At 36.5% G+C, this 21,648-nt stretch overlaps 1 protein-coding gene and 1 pseudogene across 1 annotated transcript; both read right to left on the reverse strand.

Moving 5' to 3' along the window:
- Nucleotides 1-11,338: 11,338 nt before the first annotated feature.
- LOC113563267 lies at nt 11,339-15,004 on the reverse strand. Its single transcript, XM_026974673.1, has one exon. The coding sequence runs from the start codon at nt 14,978-14,980 to the stop codon at nt 14,111-14,113; it is 870 nt and encodes a 289-aa protein (XP_026830474.1). The 5' UTR covers nt 14,981-15,004; the 3' UTR covers nt 11,339-14,110.
- Nucleotides 15,005-18,373: 3,369 nt separating this feature from the next.
- On the reverse strand, nt 18,374-21,028 carry LOC113563256 (annotated as a pseudogene).
- Nucleotides 21,029-21,648: the final 620 nt, after the last annotated feature.

Consider the following 21,648-nt stretch of genomic DNA (forward strand, 5'->3'; position numbering starts at 1 on the left):
GACTATGTAAAACTAGGGGCCACCAGACGTTATCAAAGGCCCCGGATATATCGAAGAGCAGCGCGGCCGCGTACCTCCTCTCGGAGGCAGCCACCATACGCCGTAGCTCCACGACAGCGTCCTCCGCCGACCTGCCCGGCATGAAGCCGAACTGCCTATCGGAGACCCTACCCGGCACCAGTGACGTATCCATGAGGCGCATATTAAGAAGCTTCTCGAAAAGTTTACCTACTACGGAGAGGAGACAAATGGGTCGATATGATTTAGGGTCCTTCTCATCCTTATCTTCCCCCTTCAGAAGAATTCTAAGAGAAACCTCCTTCCAGATGGAGGGAAAGACGCCCCACTGAAGGCACCCATTGAACAAGCGCACTACCTGACCGGGAATGATCCTACACGCAGCCTTCAGCACAGCAACCTCTACGAGATCGAGTCCTGGTGCCTTATTATTGTGAAAAGTCCTAACCGCTCGAGCCACCTCCGCCAGAGTAAAAGGCGAGGCATCGGCCGTATTTGGTGCTATTCGTGCACCTTCCCTAATTTCGCGCTGCTCCAGCGTATCCCTATCTTCCCGGTCGTCCGGAACGTGGACATCCAAGAGGCATTTAGCAGTCTCCTCCAAAGTCATGGTGGAGTTTTCGCCTTGCCTAAGAGTGCTCAAAACCTTCCCTACTTTTAGCTTACCGGCCTGTTGCTGGTATATGAAGCCCCAAGGCTCCTTGTTACCAGTCTGAGTGACGAATTTGCGCCAGCTCGCGACTTTTGCCTTCTGTACCTCTCGGGAATAGTTTCGCAAAGACGTGCGATATTCTCGTTTAATGTCGAGGTAAGTCGGATCGTCAGGTTCCCAGTGAAGATAGAGGTTCCTCTTCAGCCGGTATAGCCGTTTCTTGAGAACAGTTAAGTTCTGTGTCCACCACGGGTTGGACTTCCTAAAGATTTTCTTCCTCGGCATAGCGGCCTCGCAAGACTCCGTAAGGATTCCCGCTAGAGTTACCGCCATGTCTTCAACTTCACTCGTGGAGGCAGGGTCAAGGACTTCGAGCCGCGATCCCGAGAGATCGGACAGGCTCTGGGTGAACACCTCCCAATCGGCCCGACGCACGTTGAACCGCGTGGGTCCTGCCCACCCATCACTGCCTTTGTTGCTCTTGGCACCCTCAACCGAATGTCCACAGCGCTGTGGTCGCTGGTCGTCCAGTCGCTCCGCACGTTCCAATCCCCGATGAACTGGGTCATGGCGGGCGACGCCAGGGTTACGTCGATGTATGACGAACCCCTTGTCGCCCAATATGTGGGCGGCTGGCCAGCACGATTGACAACGCTCATACCATACGCCCGGATGAGGTCCTCGAACTTGGCCCCTCTCTCGTCTGTCCTCTGGGGACCCCAGAGGGACGACCGCGCGTTGGCATCTACCGCCACTAATATTCTCTTCCCCCTCAGCGAATGAAACACCATCTCGAGGTGCCTGAGGTGCGTCTCAATCTCGTCGCTGTACTGGAAGTACCATGATACAACATAGAGAGAGAACCCGGGAGCCAGCACTTCCGCACAGGCGCAATGGGTCGTGCTAAGCTGGGAGACAAAAGTCATATCCAAATGGAGATTACAGGTCGCAACCGCCGCCCACGGATAGTGCGAGCGTACAGCGGCAATCCGCATTCCTGTCCCTAAACCATAGAAGGTGTGGCTGTGGCTCTGCTTCCTGACGTATGGTTCCTGCAAGAGCAGGATGTCAAGTCGCTTTTCTGCCACAAGCTGACGCACCTCACCCGTGACTACAGCGGAACGACGCATGTTCAGCTGCAGTACCCTAACTCCCGTGGTATTAAGCGAAAGTTTTGACGCTCGAGAGGATAACATTTCCAACCTTTCTTCAGGCGCAGAGGCCGTGGGTGTGGATGAAAGAGAAGAATCGGTCGGGACCGAAGACCTACCTGCTGTAACAACTGATGATGGAGTGTGGGGTGTATGAGGGTTCGCGGCGCGGTCGCGGGATCCTAACTGATGATTGGCCGAGTTGAAGACTGCTCGGCCAGAAGTCCTATCTATATGCCTATATAACGCAACTAGCCTATCACATCTTTCTAAGACAACGCGGATAGCATGAAGGCTGCAACCTTGGGCCTGTGTTCCTCCGCGCTCGGCGCCCAGGACGCGCGGGTGCACAGCACGGCGAGGCGCTCTCGAGGAGTTGGAGGCCACCGTCGAGTGCGCAGCCACGCAGGCGCGCGGGCTGACGGCAGGAACTGCCCCCGCTTCTCCTCCCGCGGCCCTACCTGTCCAAAAGCGTTGGAGCAGGCGGGCACTTTTCCTCACCGTATTTTGATATATAGACATGAGCAAGCAGAAAAGAAAGACGGTTCGCCCATCATGGGAGCCCCACCGCGGTGGGGCCACTTCCCCGTCAATAATTTATCCTAGCGACGGATACCGAAGCCGAGAAGCGGCTTGTCAGGCGGTCACTCCCTATCGGCATCATTGGCTCTACTGAAAAGAGTTACGGGATAGGCCCGCTCCATTTTGACGCAAGAGGATTAACGTCACCCCTATCGAGAGGGCGGCACCTGATCCGAACAGGCGCCTGGCCCAAACCTCAGGCTAGACGGCGCCAGGTTTACTCTGCCCAGCTGCAGGTACGAGGAAAATAGCGACCAACTAATCCTCCACTCCCCCGCCCTAACACATCAGCCTCAACCCCAGAATTGGCTCCAGACGAACAAAGGCTCTTCCGATCGGTTCTCCCACATACCTCTACGGCTGCCCGCAGGTGCCAGGTACTAACGTCTCCTCGATTCCTGGTCGGGGGGGCTACTACTCCCCCCCTTGGCTAGTCTTCCGGGAATATTCGCTAACGATTCGACCGGGGCCCATTCGCACCCACTCTCACACCGAATCACTCTGAGCACCTTGCTCTCCACTCACACCCTCACTCACGCATCGATCCACTCATTCACCCTGAAAATAAATGAGTTGGCCACTTTGGGATCCGTTATTGATCCGTGGCGAAGCAGTATAAGAGGGGTGCTTGCCAGCAGCCGCCGCGTGTTGCATTGCTAGCCGCAGCGTGTTGCCTTCCCTTGACTGCGGCCTAAAGTATTCAATTTCTCTTGGAGCACACAGGTCCGAAATCGACACAGCCACGGTGTTCCGTGTCGGAATTGGCGGCGTCATGTCATATGGCGGTGTTGTAGGCCCCCTGCCACGACACTCCCGCATAGACCCAATTGGGCCCGGGGACGGTCGAGTCCCAGAGGAGTTCAAGTTGAGAATGGCATGGCCGGGTCCCGTTCCCATCACTTTTGTGAGGATTCGAATTCCGCAAGATCCAAGACACCACAATCCCACGGATTCAAACCTCTCATCCGCGGCGTTATCTCTTCGAGCCCGTGACCGGGTTACGCGGAGGTGACACCACTACCACTCATGTGTTCGAGGATTCAAGGTTTAGTGTGGTCGCGGTGTAGCGCTTTCAAAGTCGTGGCCGAAGCACACGAAAATGCAGTGAACCCGTCATGACTTTCGAAAATTCGAGTTGTGCCACAGACCATCCACCAAGATTTCAAGGATTCGAGATAAATATGGAGGTTAGGGCCGGGTCCCTGCTAGCCCTTAACGCTCATACTGTGTGGCCTGTTCCACAGCAGAGCGTCTTGGGCTCTTAGGTCGATTCCCGAACGTTACACCTGTCGAGGCCGTGTCCAGATATACGGAGCTGTGTACAGGCCGCCCCAGAACGCGGAGTTCTGCTAGGGCACACAACTCACCATCAACAGACAACATTTTAACTCCTCTTCAGGTGCTTACGTGCACGCCTTGGGAATCGGCCTGGCAGGACTTGTAAGACCGCAGGTTGTGGACCGGCGAATCCACAGACGAGCTGTTAGTCTTACTGTCCCGGGTCGCGTAGCCCCGGTATTACTACCAGAGAATACTGCGGACCACTTACGAGTTCAAGGATTCAAGGTTTATGTGGTCGCAGTGTAGTCTATTCGAAATCGTGGCTAAGGCACACGATGTTGCCGCAGCCCACCTCTACGGGTGTTTCGGAGCGGGGCCCAGGAAGTTCGAAGTTTCGAGTTTAGCGGGCACATCGCAACGACTTTGGTGGAGGCAACACTTGCAACGGGCGGTGTATTCTATGCCGCATGGCAGTACCCCGGGTCGTCAGTTTTGCTGTGCGACTTACTTGTCGTCTTTAGGGGATTGGTTTGAGCAAACCTAGGTCCCACCAGCGCTCGTTAGCGCGTACGCCACCTTTGAGCCATGCACAAACTCGTGGTTGTACCGTGTTAGACTCGGGACCCCGGGTGCGTCAGGCCCGTACCACAACACCAAGAAAACGTGGCCCCTGGGGGATCACGGACCGACAGCCAGCCCAGTATCGCTTCGCCCAGTTCGCAGACAACCCCAGCGAGCAGCACAGGACAGACCGAGGAACGAGCCGAAGGACCACGCCAATATCCCGGAACAAAGAAGAAACGAGTGCAATTTTGTTTATCTTCGAGTCATTAACTTTTTTTTGTACCCTCTCAGGGGGGAGTATTGTAGGGATTTGGTGACATTATATTTAAACTTTTGGTACTACACCATATTACACTTTTAGTTGAGTTGTCTATCTCGACTTTATATACTCCTAGTTACTTTTAACTTTCTGGGCGCGAAGTTTCGCCTTTGTTATTCAGTTACTGTTACACGACACAGTTCTTCGGAAACCTCCGAACCACACACAAGCTTATACGAGTATACGCGAGTGATACCAATAAAACTATCATTAACAATTACATTGAGTCTTTATTAAATCTCTACTTGTGCTAACGCTACAATACCGACCGGCGGAGATGCTGTTGGTATATCCTTATACAATACAGGTCTTATTTTAATATTTTTACTACAGGGTGTCCCGGGTTTTAACCGACAAACTGCGGGAGCATATTCTACTAGTGGAAATAAGAAAAAATTCTTATATCGAGTTTGCTTAGAAATGCTTTATTACAAAGCTATAAACCAATATTGAAAAGAAATATGAGATAAGTAACAACGGATTTTTACACAAAAATAAAAATTATGTACGCAATGATTTAGTGACGCATTTCAAAATGTTGTCCTTGCACATCGATACAAGCTAGACATCGACGTAGTATAGAATTTGTTACAGTACGACATTCCTGAAAATTTTGTTGCATCTCAGTAACTGAATTAGTAATTCGTTGCTTTAAATCTATCTGGTACTCTCCTGTTAGGAAATCTACGTTGATACTCTCGTACGGCAGCTCGTGCATTTCCGTCACAGAATCCGTACACGAAATGAATATCAGTGTATTCCTCATTTGAAAACACTTGGCATTCTGATAGTAATTGCTAGTTCACACGACGATTGAAATCTAACAGCTACTGTTGTGAAAGTAACAATCATACTGAATCGTTTCAACATAGTGAACATGAATACATGTGAATACACATAACATAAACATCTTCGACCTTCCAAATTCTACACTATGTTCCGTTGTTACTTATCTCATATTTCTTTTCAATATTGGTTTATAACTTTGTAATAAAACATTTCTAAACAAACTCGATATAAGAATTTTTTCTTATTTCCACTAGTAAAATATGCTCCCGCAGTTTGTCGGTTAAAACCCGGGACACCCTGTATATAGGGTATCTCGCTCTATCTTATTTTTATTATACAGGGTGTCGACTTTTGATTATAATATATAGGGTGTCTGATTTTAATTGATCAACCCGAAAAACTTGTAGTAATGATTTTAGAAAAATTTGACGCGATAAATTAAACTTTATTTATTCCGATGATTAATTATAATATACTGAGAGAAACGTCATTAAAAGTGGACACTGGGTGTCCACTTTTTATTATAATATATAGGGTGTTCGATTATAATTGACCAAACCGAAAAACTTGTATCTCTGTTTCGAGAAAAATTTGACACGATAAAGTAAACGTTATTTATTCCGATAATTAAATTGTGAAAATGAAATTTACTAAGCTATATTACTTCGCTTTCCTCTGTTAACTTCCATATCACTCAATTATATTATAATTTACAGGTCTCATTTTAAAATATAGGGTATCTCACACTACCTTATTATATTATACAGTGTCGACTTTTGACTAATATATAGGGTGTCCGATTTTAATTGACCAACCCGAAAAACTTTTATCTCTTTCGAGAAAAATTTGACACGTTAAATTAAACGTTATTTATTCTGATGATTAAAATGTGAAAATGAAAGTAGCTAAGCTATATTACTTCGCTTTCCTCTTTTAACTTCTATATCACTCAATTATATTATACCTTACAAGTCTCATTTTAAAATATAGGGTATCTCACACTACCTTATTATACATTTATCATTTGGTATTTTTAAATGATCTTTGAAATTGATATTGTTACTTATGTATGCGGTTTCGTTTTATAGAATGTGACTTATCGATGTTGAGGATTGCACTTGAAAAGGGACCGTATACATGTATAATATACAGGGTATCGACTTTTGACTATAATATATAGGGTGTCCGATTTTAATTGATCAACCCGAAAAACTTGTAGTTATGATTCTACAAAAATTTGACGCGATAAATTAAACTTTATTTATTCCGATAATTAAATTGTGAAAATGAAATTTACTAAGCTATATTACTTCGCTTTCCTCTGTTAACTTCCATATCATTCAATTATATTATAATTTACAGGTCTCATTTTAAAATATAGGGTATCTCACACTACCTTATTATATTATACAGTGTCGACTTTTGACTAATATATAGGGTGTCCGATTTTAAGTGACCCACCCGAAAAACTTGTATCTCTGTTTCGAGAAAAATTTGACACGATAAAGTAAATGTTACTACAAAATGTGTGAAATCACAACAAAATTACCTTTTTAAAAAAAGGTACAAAAAAGCGCCAAGTATACGCGCCTGAAGTTCTTTCAAAAAAGGACTCTACAAAACTAATGATATGAACAAATTGCGCCAACTACAATAGGTACTTATGCAAACCAGAAAATCTATTACTTTATTATTACTCTTTGGCCGATATTCATTGTTGATTCTGATTTAAGACCATCTTAAGTACAATCATAAGATATTTGAAACCAATCACACAGTCGTATTAGCATCTTAAGACATTACTTCAGACCGTCTGGAAATAAGAACGGACTGTGAATACTGGCCTTTGATATTAAAAAATAAAGGACATAATAATATTAAGCAGATATTTTTATACGAATAAATATTTTAATACATATAAATATATTTATTAATACAAATGTTTTTTCAAAATACTTGGCGCTGCTAAACCGAATCAAAAATTGTCTTAGTATTTATATAATCTAAAGATTGCAATAATTTCCTTAGACTCTAAATTACATAATAACTCACTGAAATACATATATGTACAAATGTAGTTAAACTTATTCTATGCTTAATTCTAATGGCACACACACATACACACACACACGCACGCACGCACACACGCACACGTACACATACACACACACGCACACGCACACGCACGCATTCACAAGAGAGAAGGAAAGAGAATAAGGAAATTAACATATTGATTCGGTTTAGCAGCGCCAAGTATTTTGAAAAAACATTTGTATTAATAAATATATTTATATGTATTAAAATATTTATTCGTATAAAAATATCTGCTTAATATTATTATGTCCTTTATTTTTTAATATCAAAGGCCAGTATTCACAGTCCGTTCTTATTTCCAGACGATCTGAAGTAATGTCTTAAGATGCTAATACGACTGTGTGATTGGTTTCAAATATCTTATGATTGTACTTAAGATGGTCTTAAATCAGAATCAACAATGAATATCGGCCAAAGAGTAATAATAAAGTAATAGATTTTCTGGTTTGCATAAGTACCTATTGTAGTTGGCGCAATTTGTTCATATCATTAGTTTTGTAGAGTACATGTATACAGAATGATAAACTATACTAGTACGATTATCTTGTAACTTTTATGATTGCCTGTAATGACTATCGTTGCACAGCATTTTCTAACCTGCGCACAAAACAATACATAACAATAGCAATATCGTCGTTACGAGGAAAATAAGGATAATATTTCATATGTTGTACGACAAGCTTTGTCGGACGTATTAATTGGCTATCAGATAGAGAAGTTTTAGGATTCCTAAACATTCTCTATATGATAACCAGTTAATACGTCCGACAAAGCTTGTCGTACGACACATGAAATATTAGTCTCGGTCTATAATAAGCTTTTTATGATTGAATATAATAAGCTTTTCTCTTTTTTATAGAATTGGTATACAGAGCCAATTTTCACTTGCTACGTTACTATACAAGGAATTAAAGAAAGAGTCAACTTTATTCGTTTTATGTGACAAACTTACGACGAAGAGCATAATGTCCGGCGTAGATAGAATAGGTAAAGGTTAGGATTACAGATCCGCGTTATAAAGAACATGCTGAACGCGTTCTCAATCCATAAGCCACCAAAGATGGCGTCACTTCGTTAAAATATAACAGCAATTAATAATAGTATACATACTTGACAAAATAAAGCAGATTTCGATAAAGAATAGCACTCTAATAGAGACACGTCGAGACACGTCGAGACTACGAAACTTCTTCTTCGTGTTAATGGCGCGCAGTTCCATGAACTGAATCGGCCATGCCGAACCAATAGTCGGTGGAGACTACGAAACGAAGAGCAAGAAGTAACAATAACAAATGACGATCTTTACTCTCAACATAGTGTTCTGTAAATTTTAACAGATAAAACTTGTCACTAATAATACGGAACATATCTATTGTGTAAAATAAAAAATAGGTGCACAATGTGTAATTTTTACACTTTTTTTAGTTGTTTTAAAAATTTAACACTTGAGTTGAATTAACACAACAGCAACATGTTAAATTAACACATGAATGTGTGAAGTAAATATTTAACACAAAAATGTTAACCGCCATATTTTTTAACAAGAAAACACAAATTTTCCAACTGTGTAGTAGGTTTAGTGTTAAAGATACAATCACTTTTCGAGATAATATACTCCACGGATATTGCTTTTTTTACTTTTTTTTGAAAAAGGTAATTTTATCGTAAAACTTATACTAAGCTTTTTCACTGTAACACACACGCGCGCGCGCGCACACGCACACGCACACGCACGCACACACACACACACACACGAGGTGTAAATCCGACCGTGCACCTCCACGCGGCACACCTTGGGTAATGCTAATGCCGGCGGTACTGTAACTTTCAGGCCTCATAACTCGAAAAGTATTTAACGAAAAAATACTTTAGTGTGTTTTGGAAAGCTCTCAAGGTCAGCTACAAGAATATGCAATGAAAAATTAGGGTTTCCATTTAAGAAATTGAAGGTGACCTTCACGTAACTTTAACGTCATTCAAGGTCATACCAATACTACTACGTAATGCGTCACTTAAGACCCTACAACTTTTGTATGTAACATTTATCACGAAAATGTGTATTTTACCAAATAAATGCCTGATACGGTCGCTCTATAACACCCTGTATATAATACTCATAATTGTGCACTAAAATTATATTCGATTTGTTAAAATATATAAGCTGTTTATGATATAATTTTAAATTAAATTAATATTGAGTAATGTGTTACATTTATTTTCCATTTCTTAATTTAAATTTTATAAACTTAACAGTGGTGTGATATCATTAGATATACATCTGCTTTATTTTAGTTATACAACTTGTCTAACTTATAATTATTATTCTCTAACTTACAATAATATGATTATCTAAATATATGCGATATAGATATTCAAAATTCTTTTAAACCAGATTTTTGCGTGTTTGCGATATTAATGATATTGAATATATGTTTCATTAATCATGAAATTTTCCAGTTTCATTTTATCCCATTAAAAAAAACCTTACAAAGGTGAAAAAAGTACGCCAAGTACATAAAAAGTTCCAAGTTGTACGCAACAAAACGTTTAAAAAACTATTTACTTGTACGCAACAAAGGTTTAAAAAATCTATTTATAAAAATCAAAACTAAATATGAAATCAATAGTTAACTAGCCAAGTACCTCGAAGCAATTATTTAGTGTCAGTATTTTATCCAAATGTTTTCCATTCATACTTCCTTATATACAACAAAATATTTAAAAAAATATTTATTATAAACATCAAAACTATCTCTCTCTAAATATGAAATCAATTGTTAATTATCTAGAAGTACTTAGAAGTACCTAGAAGTACCTATTTTATCTAAATATTTCCCATGCATACTCTCTTATCGTATGACGACATTGAAGTACTTGGCGTCCCTCGGTCCTATTGGACATTTCTTCTTGTAAATATTTTCCAAATCTTACAATTACATGTAAAGTACAGATTATAGGTAGGACAGTACATTTTAATGCGAACCGGGTACAAGTAAATAGTTTTTTAAACGTTTTGTTGCGTACAGCTTGGGATTTTTTATATACTTGGCGTACTTGTTTCACCTTTGTAAGGTTTTTTTTAGTGAGATCTCATTGCTCTTTGTAAAAATGTTTTCTTTATATTGTTTCTGCAAAAAATATGTATGCATTTTTAGCATTTCGAGGCCAACTGCACTTTTGTTCTTTCGAATCATTTATTAATTGCCATTCGGTACCTTTAGCATATACTATGTTTGTATAATGTCCATCAATTGTACTTTCACCTTGATGAAAAATTACACTAATAATTTTATATATATTTGCACCAATAGAGATCTTTTCCGTAGGTACACCTTTAATTTTTAAATCTGTTATTTTAATAATTTTTGTATCACTAATTTTAAATAACATTAACTGTAAGACCTTCAATAACTTCAATAAATGCCAGTAGATGAAATAGAAATAGAAATTTATTTGTGACCAAGCTGGCACTACAATACGACACTGCACAACGTTTCGGCCGTAATCTACGGTCCCTTTTCAAGTGCAATCCTCAACATCGATAAGTCACATTCTATAAAACGAAACCGCATACATAAGTAACAATATTAATTTCAAAGATCATTTAAAAATACCAGGACTCACTTGCAGAACATGACCCATCTAACAATAAATTCACAAAGGAGAGACACAGAAGCCACGACAAACCAGACTGATAGCCATCTCAAGGCGATACAGACTGAACACGGAAAAAAAATTAACTGTAAGATAATAACATTTCCTGTTTTTATTATATCAGTCTTTGCAAGTGTAGAAGTAGCACCACAATTAGTACATATGTTTTCAACATTATTCCAGCGTGAAAAACTATATTGTATTAGTTCTTGTAAAGTGTATGATTTTTTTAAATTTTCGGGTAATTGGAGCAATAATATATAATTTGTATAAATATTTGTGTTTGTATAATTGCATGCTTTACATCGTAAAGTAATGTTTAATTGGTGCTCGATTACACTCTTTATATTATCTATGTTATTAATAAGATGTATAATAAACTCACTAACATCTCGTTCTTCTTTTCAAGATATTGATGTCCTGCTAATTGCCGTATTGCCATTATATTAATAATTTTATCATTTGATACGTAAGAATCAATAAATTGTCTTATAATATTCGTATGCTCAAGACGAAGCAACAATTTTCTGAGAGAGTATGAGAAGAATGAATAGAAGAATGAAGTATACATTGAATTCAAACATTAGCATAGCAAGATATATTATCACATTTGGAAGTCCTCTTATATGCCATAAAGTATAATCATTAATATCCTTATCACTAACTTGACATTCCAAGACAGTTTTTGATATTGCCCAAATTGTATCACGAACCTTATGAACACGTTGTTTAAAAATATTAATACGTACAAGATCTGGCCTGTATTGTGTTCGTAATCTGTTATATTCTATTATAGCTAACTCATTTGCTTTTACAGAAGAGGGATCAAAATTTATAAGCTGCACTTCACTCAACGTAGTCACTCGTGAAAGAGCGATATATAGTTGTCCACTATTGAATATAGAATTTCCAGCTTCCACTATAGCTGCTTTAAACTCAAGCCTTGACTTTTATGGATAGTCATACCATAACTTAGACATATAGGAAATTAGTTTCTTATAATAAATGCTCTATCCATTACTTCAAATTTGACACTTACACGTTCTATAATATGCTCTATTCCTGATGACAGTCTTATCTTTATTTTTTCCACTTTATTGTCAATTGCGCTACGTATAATTGATGTAATTGTACTAATGGTACCATTCACAAGACCTAAACTAACATCGATATTTCTTCTAATCATTACACGCGCTCCTACTTCGACAGTTATGATTCTTGCTAATCCAGCTGTTCGAGAAGTATCTTTATCGTTTTTATTTAATATCTTCATAACTTTTTTCTTTAAATATGATGCACATTCTGCCAGATCTTGAGCAACGAGTTCTATCTTATCCGAAGAAATACGATCTAACATTGCTGTATTCAAAACATCACATAATGCACAAGTTTGAAGTAAACAAACTGTATCCATTGGTAAATTTTGTAAGTAATTACATAAATCTTGTAATCGGTCATCACAATTAGTTTCTCTGAAATTCATTTTTCTCGTTTCTAAAATAGTTACATACGAATCTGTTACTGTTCCAACTCGAATTCTCGTTAATATATCGATAAGAGTCATTATCTTGTTGTCGCACATTAATTTGTAATTTATCATAACTGAATAAAGACCATAAATTTACAAAGCCCATTGCACCAATATACTTCTGAATTTGTAATGTTGATAATTCAATAAAAGGCGGATCTTCATGTACAGGTGGAAGTTGCAATAAATCTCCAAAAAGAAGTATATGGTTTTTGCCGAACCATCCATTATCACAATCCATGGTATTGAATATCTCTGATAATCGAAGATGTATCCCAGACAGCACAGTAACGTTTTAAAAACGTACTAAAACTATACGTACTGGACGTTTCATACGTATTTTAAACATCCAAATTATAGCCTGAAACATTTTTAGGACATTTTAAAGATATCCAGTGACTTTTCTGGATATCTGAAAAATGTCCATTTTAAGAACTAAACGGATCAAAAGTGGACCTGTTTGGAACATTAAAAGAACGTTTTAAAATAGATAGAGTACCCTTCCCCCATAAGTTTGGAAACACTTCGTAAAAGTATGCAATATAAAGGAAAAACATTGATATATAAATAAAATCGATATATTTTGTTTTGTACTTCTTGAACTAAAGAAAACTAAGAAAAAGGTTTGGTTTTCTGTAATTAAACAAACATAACGCAAAATATATCGACTTTATTTGTACAACAATGTTTTTCCTTTATATTGCACTCTTATGAGGTGTTTCCAAACTTATGAAGGATACTGTAAGCATAGGTAGAGTCGTTTAATAATTGTTAATACAAAATAATTTAATATGTTTATTGTAAATTAAGTTAGACGTGAATGTCATCGGATTAATGACAGCAATAAGTATACCCTGCAGTCAAGTTGCAATTTTTTTTAGTATTATAGAAGAATTACAGTTTTGCTTGTTTCCAGAAGATCATACATCTATTCTTGTTAAATTTGCGATATGTACTGTGACTTGAGTCTAAGTAGCCAACTTGTGGAATACCAAAAGCTTAAGGTAGTATGGTCAAAAACTATGAGAGCACAGATCTCCTTTAAACTTGCAGCAAAACTAAATTAAATATTAATACGTATGTGTGTTAAATATGGGTTCGATTTACCGTATAGTTTCCGAGATATGACTACTTAAAGTTTACTTTTTTCTCGATATTTAATATGGCGGTTATGGAAATTGACGTACAAAACCTAATACTTAAACCGCTGCAAATAACCTACAATAAGGATTAATACGAAAATTTGAGCAACATTAATTGAATACTTACAGAAGTACAATCTCAGCGAAATTGACCGTACGGTATTAGAGTATGTTGCACATTGAAACAAATCATCACTTGTTAAAAGTGAATTTATTAATTTTTCTAAAATAATAATAACGTCATATGAAGCTTCATGACAACTTTCACTCGATAGATCATTTATCAACAAATCTTCTGCTAATTTAGAAAGGGTTAACATTCCTTTACCTTTCCAATCAGGAAATTTTTTTAAACAATTTTAGAGTATCGCAGAATCCGTAAATGATTCCTTGAAATTCATTGATTAATGAATATTTTTTAATCTCTCGAATCAGGTATGATACATCAAATGACGCATTATGAGCAGTTAGTAAACAACCAGTTGAAAACTTTGTTAAAAATTTATAAAAGGCTTGCAGTGCATCGTGCATAGTCATTGTTGTAAGTTTGTTTCCTCGTAAGTATAGCTTTCCATATATATTTTCTAATCCATTTACTTCAGTAGCTTCTTTTTCTATAGGTTGAGTAGGTTCGATGTAAACAGAAAAAATGTGTTCATTCACTTTCGCTGCAATCTGCAATATATCTGCACTTTTTCGTCGACTAGAAGTTTCGAGATCGAAACAAATTATCTTACAATTATTGATTGACAAGGGTGTAGATTCAACGATAGGAATGACAGCAGTTTTACTGTTAATTTTGCTACTATTATTTATTTCAAAAGAAATATTTCCTTGATAGGTAATTCCTTCTTTACTCTCTAATGCTTTTCTCAAGTTTTCTCTACTCACAGCTAATTCCAGTCTACGTCTCTTTGCCTTTATTGTTTTTGATTTTACAGACCTATAACATCTAAGCTTATCTACTTTTTTACAATGAACTTCAGTATTGTTACTAACAGAAAGTCCAAGTCTATTTTTTACATTTACCAAATAAGCGTTTCCTTCATTTTTTAATAAAATAGCAGATGCTACTCGGAAATCTGCAGAATTACTTGTACTATAGCTCTTATTTTTAGGAAGCTGATGAGAAATAATACTGTTTAAAGACTCGTTTGAGTTGCTAGAAGCAGGAACAGAGTACTTAGAAACATTATCAGCATACATGGAAAATATATTTTTCAATTCTTTGTGGAGATTTTCATCTTTAATAATAAAGGACCCCGCACTAAACCCCGTGAAATTTGACCTCGGCGAAAATGGCTGAATTTGAAATATGTTGTACCTTTTGGGTCACTGAACAAATATTTCCTCAGGCAAAATCTCAAAAAATGGACAGTTTCGTCGTTTCAACCCTTCAAAGCCTGAGGTCAGACCAGCAAAGATATCACTTTCGGATCAATGCGGTTACCATTATAAGGAAACAATATGAATTTTTAGTTAACAAAATAGTTAAAGAATAATTTGTTTATGTGACAGTATTGTTTAAACAATTTGAAAATGTCATTGTTTACAAGAACTGATTGCTGATGTAAATTCTGTGGGAAAAATCATAACAGCGTTTTCCTATATAACGTATTATTTGTTTTAAAATAAGCAATAAACAAATGGCTAATAGTACAACCTATTCCAGTAGCCTGACCCTTAGTTATGAAAAAACAAGTACTGTGAAACAGAAACAATGATATTGAGTGTTTTTATTACACCTGCGATTAGCCTATATTACAGTTACCGGAGTCTACCACGTGGAGGTTGCAGTGCGATTTTAGACTCCTTTGGGGTGCTTTTTGTACGTGAGTCCCCTTGCCTCTCACGATTCGGGGTGCTTTTTGTACGTGAGTCCCCTTGCCTCTCACGATTCGGGGTGCTTTTTATACATGAGTCCCCTTGCCTCTCACCGCTCATCTATTCACCTAGTTCTATAGCATCATTTGGATTGATAGGCTGAGCTCTATTAGATGCATCCAAAATGTTATGTAGTAGAGACGTAGCAGGATATAAAACATTTGGTTCATGACGTGCGTATCCAAGAAACCATAATACACTGGCAACGTGAGCACACGAGCCAATACTCCTAGTACCTGTTTTACAGGTACAGTAGTATCCATGAATAATGTTGTCATGAATATCATTATCGTGTTCATTCTCTTCAATGCTGTCGTATGCTATCCATAACTGATATTTTGCAGCATTGCGAAATCTAGAGTATAGTCTGGCTCTTATAAAACCAGGTTCGTCAATGAGTTCATCAAATTGAAACTCTTCTTGTCGTCCGTCTCGTTGAATCTTATCCTGTATGTAAGAAGGTGCCAAGTGAACTTGATATACACCTACCGTCAAGTCTCGCAGATGTTCTAAGGTAAGGCGAGGAAAGTTAGCCACCTGATGTTGGTTAAGTTTTTTTCATCGTCCATTTCTGCTACGAAGATTGTCCGCTTCCACTCGCGCTTGCACAATATTAACAGTTTGGGATTGCTCTAACATTGCTCTCGCTAGTTGCACATTGGCCCCTTCCATATGGATGGGAGGGTGATATCTGTTTATTATCGCTCCAGCAATTCGATAAAAGTCACCAAGATTATGTATATGCGGTACATTAATTACTTGAGAGAAGAATTTAAACATAGACTTTATGTGACCGTTTCTTGCTTCAACTAGCCATCTTGTTTTTGTGATCAAACGCGATTCATTTGCTTCTTCTATTGATAGTTGACTCTGCCCCCGTTGAAGAAGAGCTGGCATTTTAACATGAATGCCTATGCGTTCAAGCCATGGCGTAGCATCGCGATATCCTCGGTCTATTATAAAAATATCACTATCTTGAAACCATTCTTTGATAGAATCAACATCCCTTTCATACTCATTGCGCAGCATTGCAGCATGGTTATTTCGGGAATCCGAAAAGTAGGGACCTTGAATCGCAAGGATATATCCGTCTGGAGCAACAACCAAAGCAGGTTTCACTAACAAGGGAACTAACACAACTGTCCCTCACCGATTTTGATGGGCTTTGGGTATGTGTAGAGCATCGAAAAATATTAGACCCCTATTTTTTTAACTGCGTATCTAAACGTTTAGGGGTTGAAACAGCCCCTTGAAGATAATGAATTTTTTCATTTTTAGCGAATATATTTGAAAATATAAGATATATGAAAAAATGTTTTATACAAAAGTTTTATAGTATTTTATACTCTTCACAACTTTTTAATAAAGCGCCCTTTATATCGCGGTTGGTTCTTCATTATAATTACATTAACTTTTCACAATTATAAATAATTCGCTCTTATTGACCTTTCTTTGTATCTAGCTCATTGTCAGCTGTATGCGACGTTGCCACGATCTACAGTCCTGCGACTGCTACGTACTTCAGCATACTGTTTCTTTTTCTATCATTTTATTTATTTTATCGATTTTTAACATTCTGAGAAAACCAATAATTTTTAAAAATCTGTTTTTTAGTTTTACTTAAAAAAATTCATCGTATATTGAACATTTCAGTTAAAATCTAATTTTGACTACCGCAGTTGGGAAACAACCACCTTAACAATAAACAAAGAGGTATAGTTCATTTTTAATATACTAGCACACAGGCGCACACAGGCGCGCGCTACGCGCGCTATAAATAAAATAAAAAATAAAAAAAATAAAAATAATATAATAAATAAAATTGTCAATATAACCGCACTGACAGCCACTATGACATTCTGACATTTGCAACACGAAGTTCGAGCCAAGCGAGAGAACCAATCAACGTCGCGGAAAAGAGGCCTCAATATTCGATAAAAAAGACCTTCAAGGAGTTACACGCCTTTTTTAGAATAGGATTGAAGTTAATTTGTTAACAATTTATTATAATATAATATTTAATTAAATTTGTTAACAATTTATTATAATATTTAATAAAATAACACAAAATAATAGTACATTTTGTCTTTAACTGTGTCTATCTATACAATTTATAAATAGAAATAAAAATTAAATAAAAATTCTATAAAAGTATAGATAGTATATGGATTTTGTTAAAGCGGTGATCGAATGATCGAGTGCAGTAACAAAGGAGTAGAGAAAAATGTACGGAGAATATTAGAACTTAGATAGCGTTTATTGTTGATAACTGTTAAAGCGTTTGAACAAAGCCGTGACTCGAAAGATAGGCGTACTAATTGATTTCGTGTTCGCTTTTCGAGAGATTCGAGACGACTGTCCTTTCGTGTTGTGGCTCAGTTGATGTCGCCGGGGCTTCCGCGGGGTTCGCGCGGTGAGACGCAGCAATGTTGGTCGCGGGTTGAGTCCCCGCTCATGGAATAGCGCAAACACAATCCTTCGTTGCGGGAGAGATACATGCGAAAACATAACATCTAAACGCTGGTTCCCGGTATAATTGAACGCACTATTAAAAAACAAAGTTACATGATTATATAGACGCGAATACATATAATAAGGTTGAACAGATTTATAAATAAAAAAAAGAATTAAACATTCTATAAACTTACAGATAATTAAATTAGCTGGGCACTTACAATGTTTTTGTAAATTAACTTCTATAATTTCATATTTTCTGATTTGTGGGAAACGTAAAATAACGAAAAGTCTTAGAAGTAGAACAGAACAGAAGAGATGACCTGTAAGGCACTGAATACATATGTTTATGTACTTTCTTGAAACTGTTTTAATTTTCCCCTTTCAGCAGCTCTTCTCAACCATCCTTGAATATACTTTTCCGATTCTTTTACAGTTTGGCAGTATCCTCCTTTTCTTGATGCATCTATTCAAAATAATATTGAAACCATAGTTACTTTATGCAATTTATAACAGAATAATAAATAAAATAAAGTATGCTAAATATGATGATGTGTATAAATATATGTAATTACTTTGAATCATTGACGAATTGTTAATTTTTTATAGTTAGACATATGATATGCATGATGCATGATATGCATGCAGACACAAAGACACTAATTTTAGTTTTATTATAAAAATATGAGAATAGAATATCCACATCACTTTCATTGCATTTATTTGTATTTAAAATTTTTATTTGACTCTGAATGTCATACTTATTAAAACTTTGCAAATATTGAGGTTGCAGAATGACTTTTTCTTTTTCCGTCCAAAAAAGCTATATTTATCCGCCACTTCATTTGTTAAGATCATGGCTAAAGCTCTTCTAATAAATTCGTATCCATTATTACCTCCTATTTATTGCAATTCATTTATTTAAAAATAAATAAGTTACTTATAAACAAAATGTAAAAAAGTAAATGAAAAACTAAATGTAAAAATGTTGAAAAGTAAAAATAACATATTTAACATATGTGAAAGTACTTATATGTGAGAAATTATTGATATAAAGAAAATGTAATGATATTATAACCTTCAAACTAAACTTTAATTACCGCTTTAGTAATTTCATCATTATTCTCCAGAATGAGTTCCACTGTTTGAAGATCTTCGGTTTTAAGGGGAAAATTTAAATCTTTGTTATTAAATATAGAAATTATTTGTTCCTTTTCTTTGGTATTTATTTGAGAGGTATCTCTTAGTTGCAATTTCATTTCTTTTACGTCCGATAATATATCAGTAACAATACTTCGTATTAAATGATTCCGGACCAGTACATTCTTAACAGTCTTGTCTGAATTAAGTTTCTTACTGCAGCAACTACAAGTTGAATTGCACGGCAAACCTACAAAAAATTGTATATATTAACCAATTATAAAAATACATAATTTTTTAAATAATTAAAATTATTGAAAGACACTATTGACAGATGCATTCGGAAGAAATGTTTGGAAAGAATAATATAAAGAATTAAATATTTAATTCTTTATATTTTTCTAAATATTTATTTCTAAATCTGCATCTGTTAACAGTGTATTTCAATAAGTTTAATAATTTCGAAATTATAAATATATACACTTACTAAATGCTGCTGTTTCACAACTTAATGAAGCCTCTTTACCAAGAATTGAATTATCTGTAAGTAACAAGTATTTTAGAAATATAAGATATAAATATAAACCAAGGAGAAAACATGCATAAAATTCGACATGCTTATTATGAATTTAATTCTATAAAAGAAATTATGTATTAAGTTATTACAATTTGTTTTGTATTGTGGCATATGAATTGTGCGGCAAATACAGATGGACCAAATTGTCCATATAAGTTTACATTTATATTATAACTTCACACATACAGTTTTCAACAATAGACGAAATATAAAATTTTTTATACATGAATGGAAAATTCATCATGCAGTATTTGAAAACTTGGTAACAGCATTATATCGTATACCTTTTATTTAAAAAAATATTGAACTGTTAGCTACTATAATAAACAAATGGATCCTAAATATATAGGATATATTATACTTAAAATATGTACATGTTAATTAAAATATGCGATTAAATATTGTTAATATATAAAAAATTACCATTTTCTGTATTATATGATGTAGACTGATTTGCAGAATCATAAACTGATTGAGAACTTTCTTTAGGAACTTTCTTTGTTTGCTGTATATACGTTTTCTTTTTTAATCTTGGCGCTTGTGGTAATACTGAAGTTTCGAGGTTCTCATCTGATGATGGGGAAGAAACAATTTTTCGAATTCTTCTCCTTTTATCATTTTCTATTTCTGAATTTAAATCACTTGTAACTTCAGCGGTGCGTGCTTTCGAGCGTGCTTTGGAATAATCATCTAAAAAATGTTGAAATGTAGTTGTTCAACTTTATTGCATTTCTTTTATGTGATAAAAACTAATACATACATTTGCTTTAAATTAAATAAAACTCACATAGTAAATACGCATTTATTTTAAATATAAAAATTAACCAAAAGTAGAGTTTCTGAAGCTTCTAATTTTATAGCTTGGCCAGCATGTATTTAAAGATTCATGCTTTGTTATTGCAGTCATTAATTTATCTCGTGAATATGTAGGTCAATGACAAAACAGTCCTTGTATCCATGTGGAAGGTACTGCTTCCACAGAACAGTCTTCTTCGAATTGAATAATAGTCCACGTTTTTTCACACATCTTCCTTTATAGACATCTTATAACCAATATAATTCAATATAATTCATCTTATAACAAATATAATTCAAAATATTTCAAATACTTGCAATGGTAAAAAAACGGAGGTAAATATACCGATTAGGGGAGCCAGCCCCGATGACCTTGACCTTTACATCAAGGTCGCCCTCCTGAGTGACCTTCAAAAAGTTTTAGCCGTCGCTTGTTGTTTATTAAAAAGTTATTAACAAAAGAAGTTTCGAAAGTATAGCAGTTATTTTGAATATTGAAAGTCCAAACAGTTAAATACAAAGTATTCTCCGCTTTAACCTAACCTAACCTAACCTAACCTGGTTAGGTTAGGTTACTTTCGAAACTTCTTTTGTTTAATAAACAACCTAACCTAACCAGGTTAGGTTAGGTTGTTTATTAAAAAGTTATTAACAAAAGAAGTTTCGAAAGTAAAGCAGTTATTTTGAATATTGAAAGCCCAAACAGTTAAATACAAAGTATTCTCTGCTTTAAGGGGGCATATACACCTAGGCCGAAAATATGATAATTTTCTGGAATTTTTTCTGGGAAACTGTTGGAGTTATCGAATTGTGGTTATTTTTAGTTAAAAATATACACTTTGAAGAAGCTTCATGATTTTTTTATTACAAAATATTGCAAAATGTCGGAGATATGGCATCGTGAAGAGGCAGTCCGAAAAAAATCATCCAAAACGGTACCAGATGTACCTTCGTCAAAAATCAACCGAAACAAAAAAATGACATAGAATATTAAAATATATAACAATAGTTTTGGCGTATCGTA

This window comes from Ooceraea biroi, chromosome 13 (assembly GCF_003672135.1).
Source record: "Ooceraea biroi isolate clonal line C1 chromosome 13, Obir_v5.4, whole genome shotgun sequence".
Classification (NCBI taxonomy): Eukaryota; Metazoa; Arthropoda; class Insecta; order Hymenoptera; family Formicidae; genus Ooceraea; species Ooceraea biroi.

Coding starts and splice junctions, on each gene's coding strand:
- LOC113563267 (XM_026974673.1), bottom strand. CDS start 14,980: ATGTATGCTGATAATGTTTCTAAGTACTCTGTTCCTGCTTCTAGCAAC.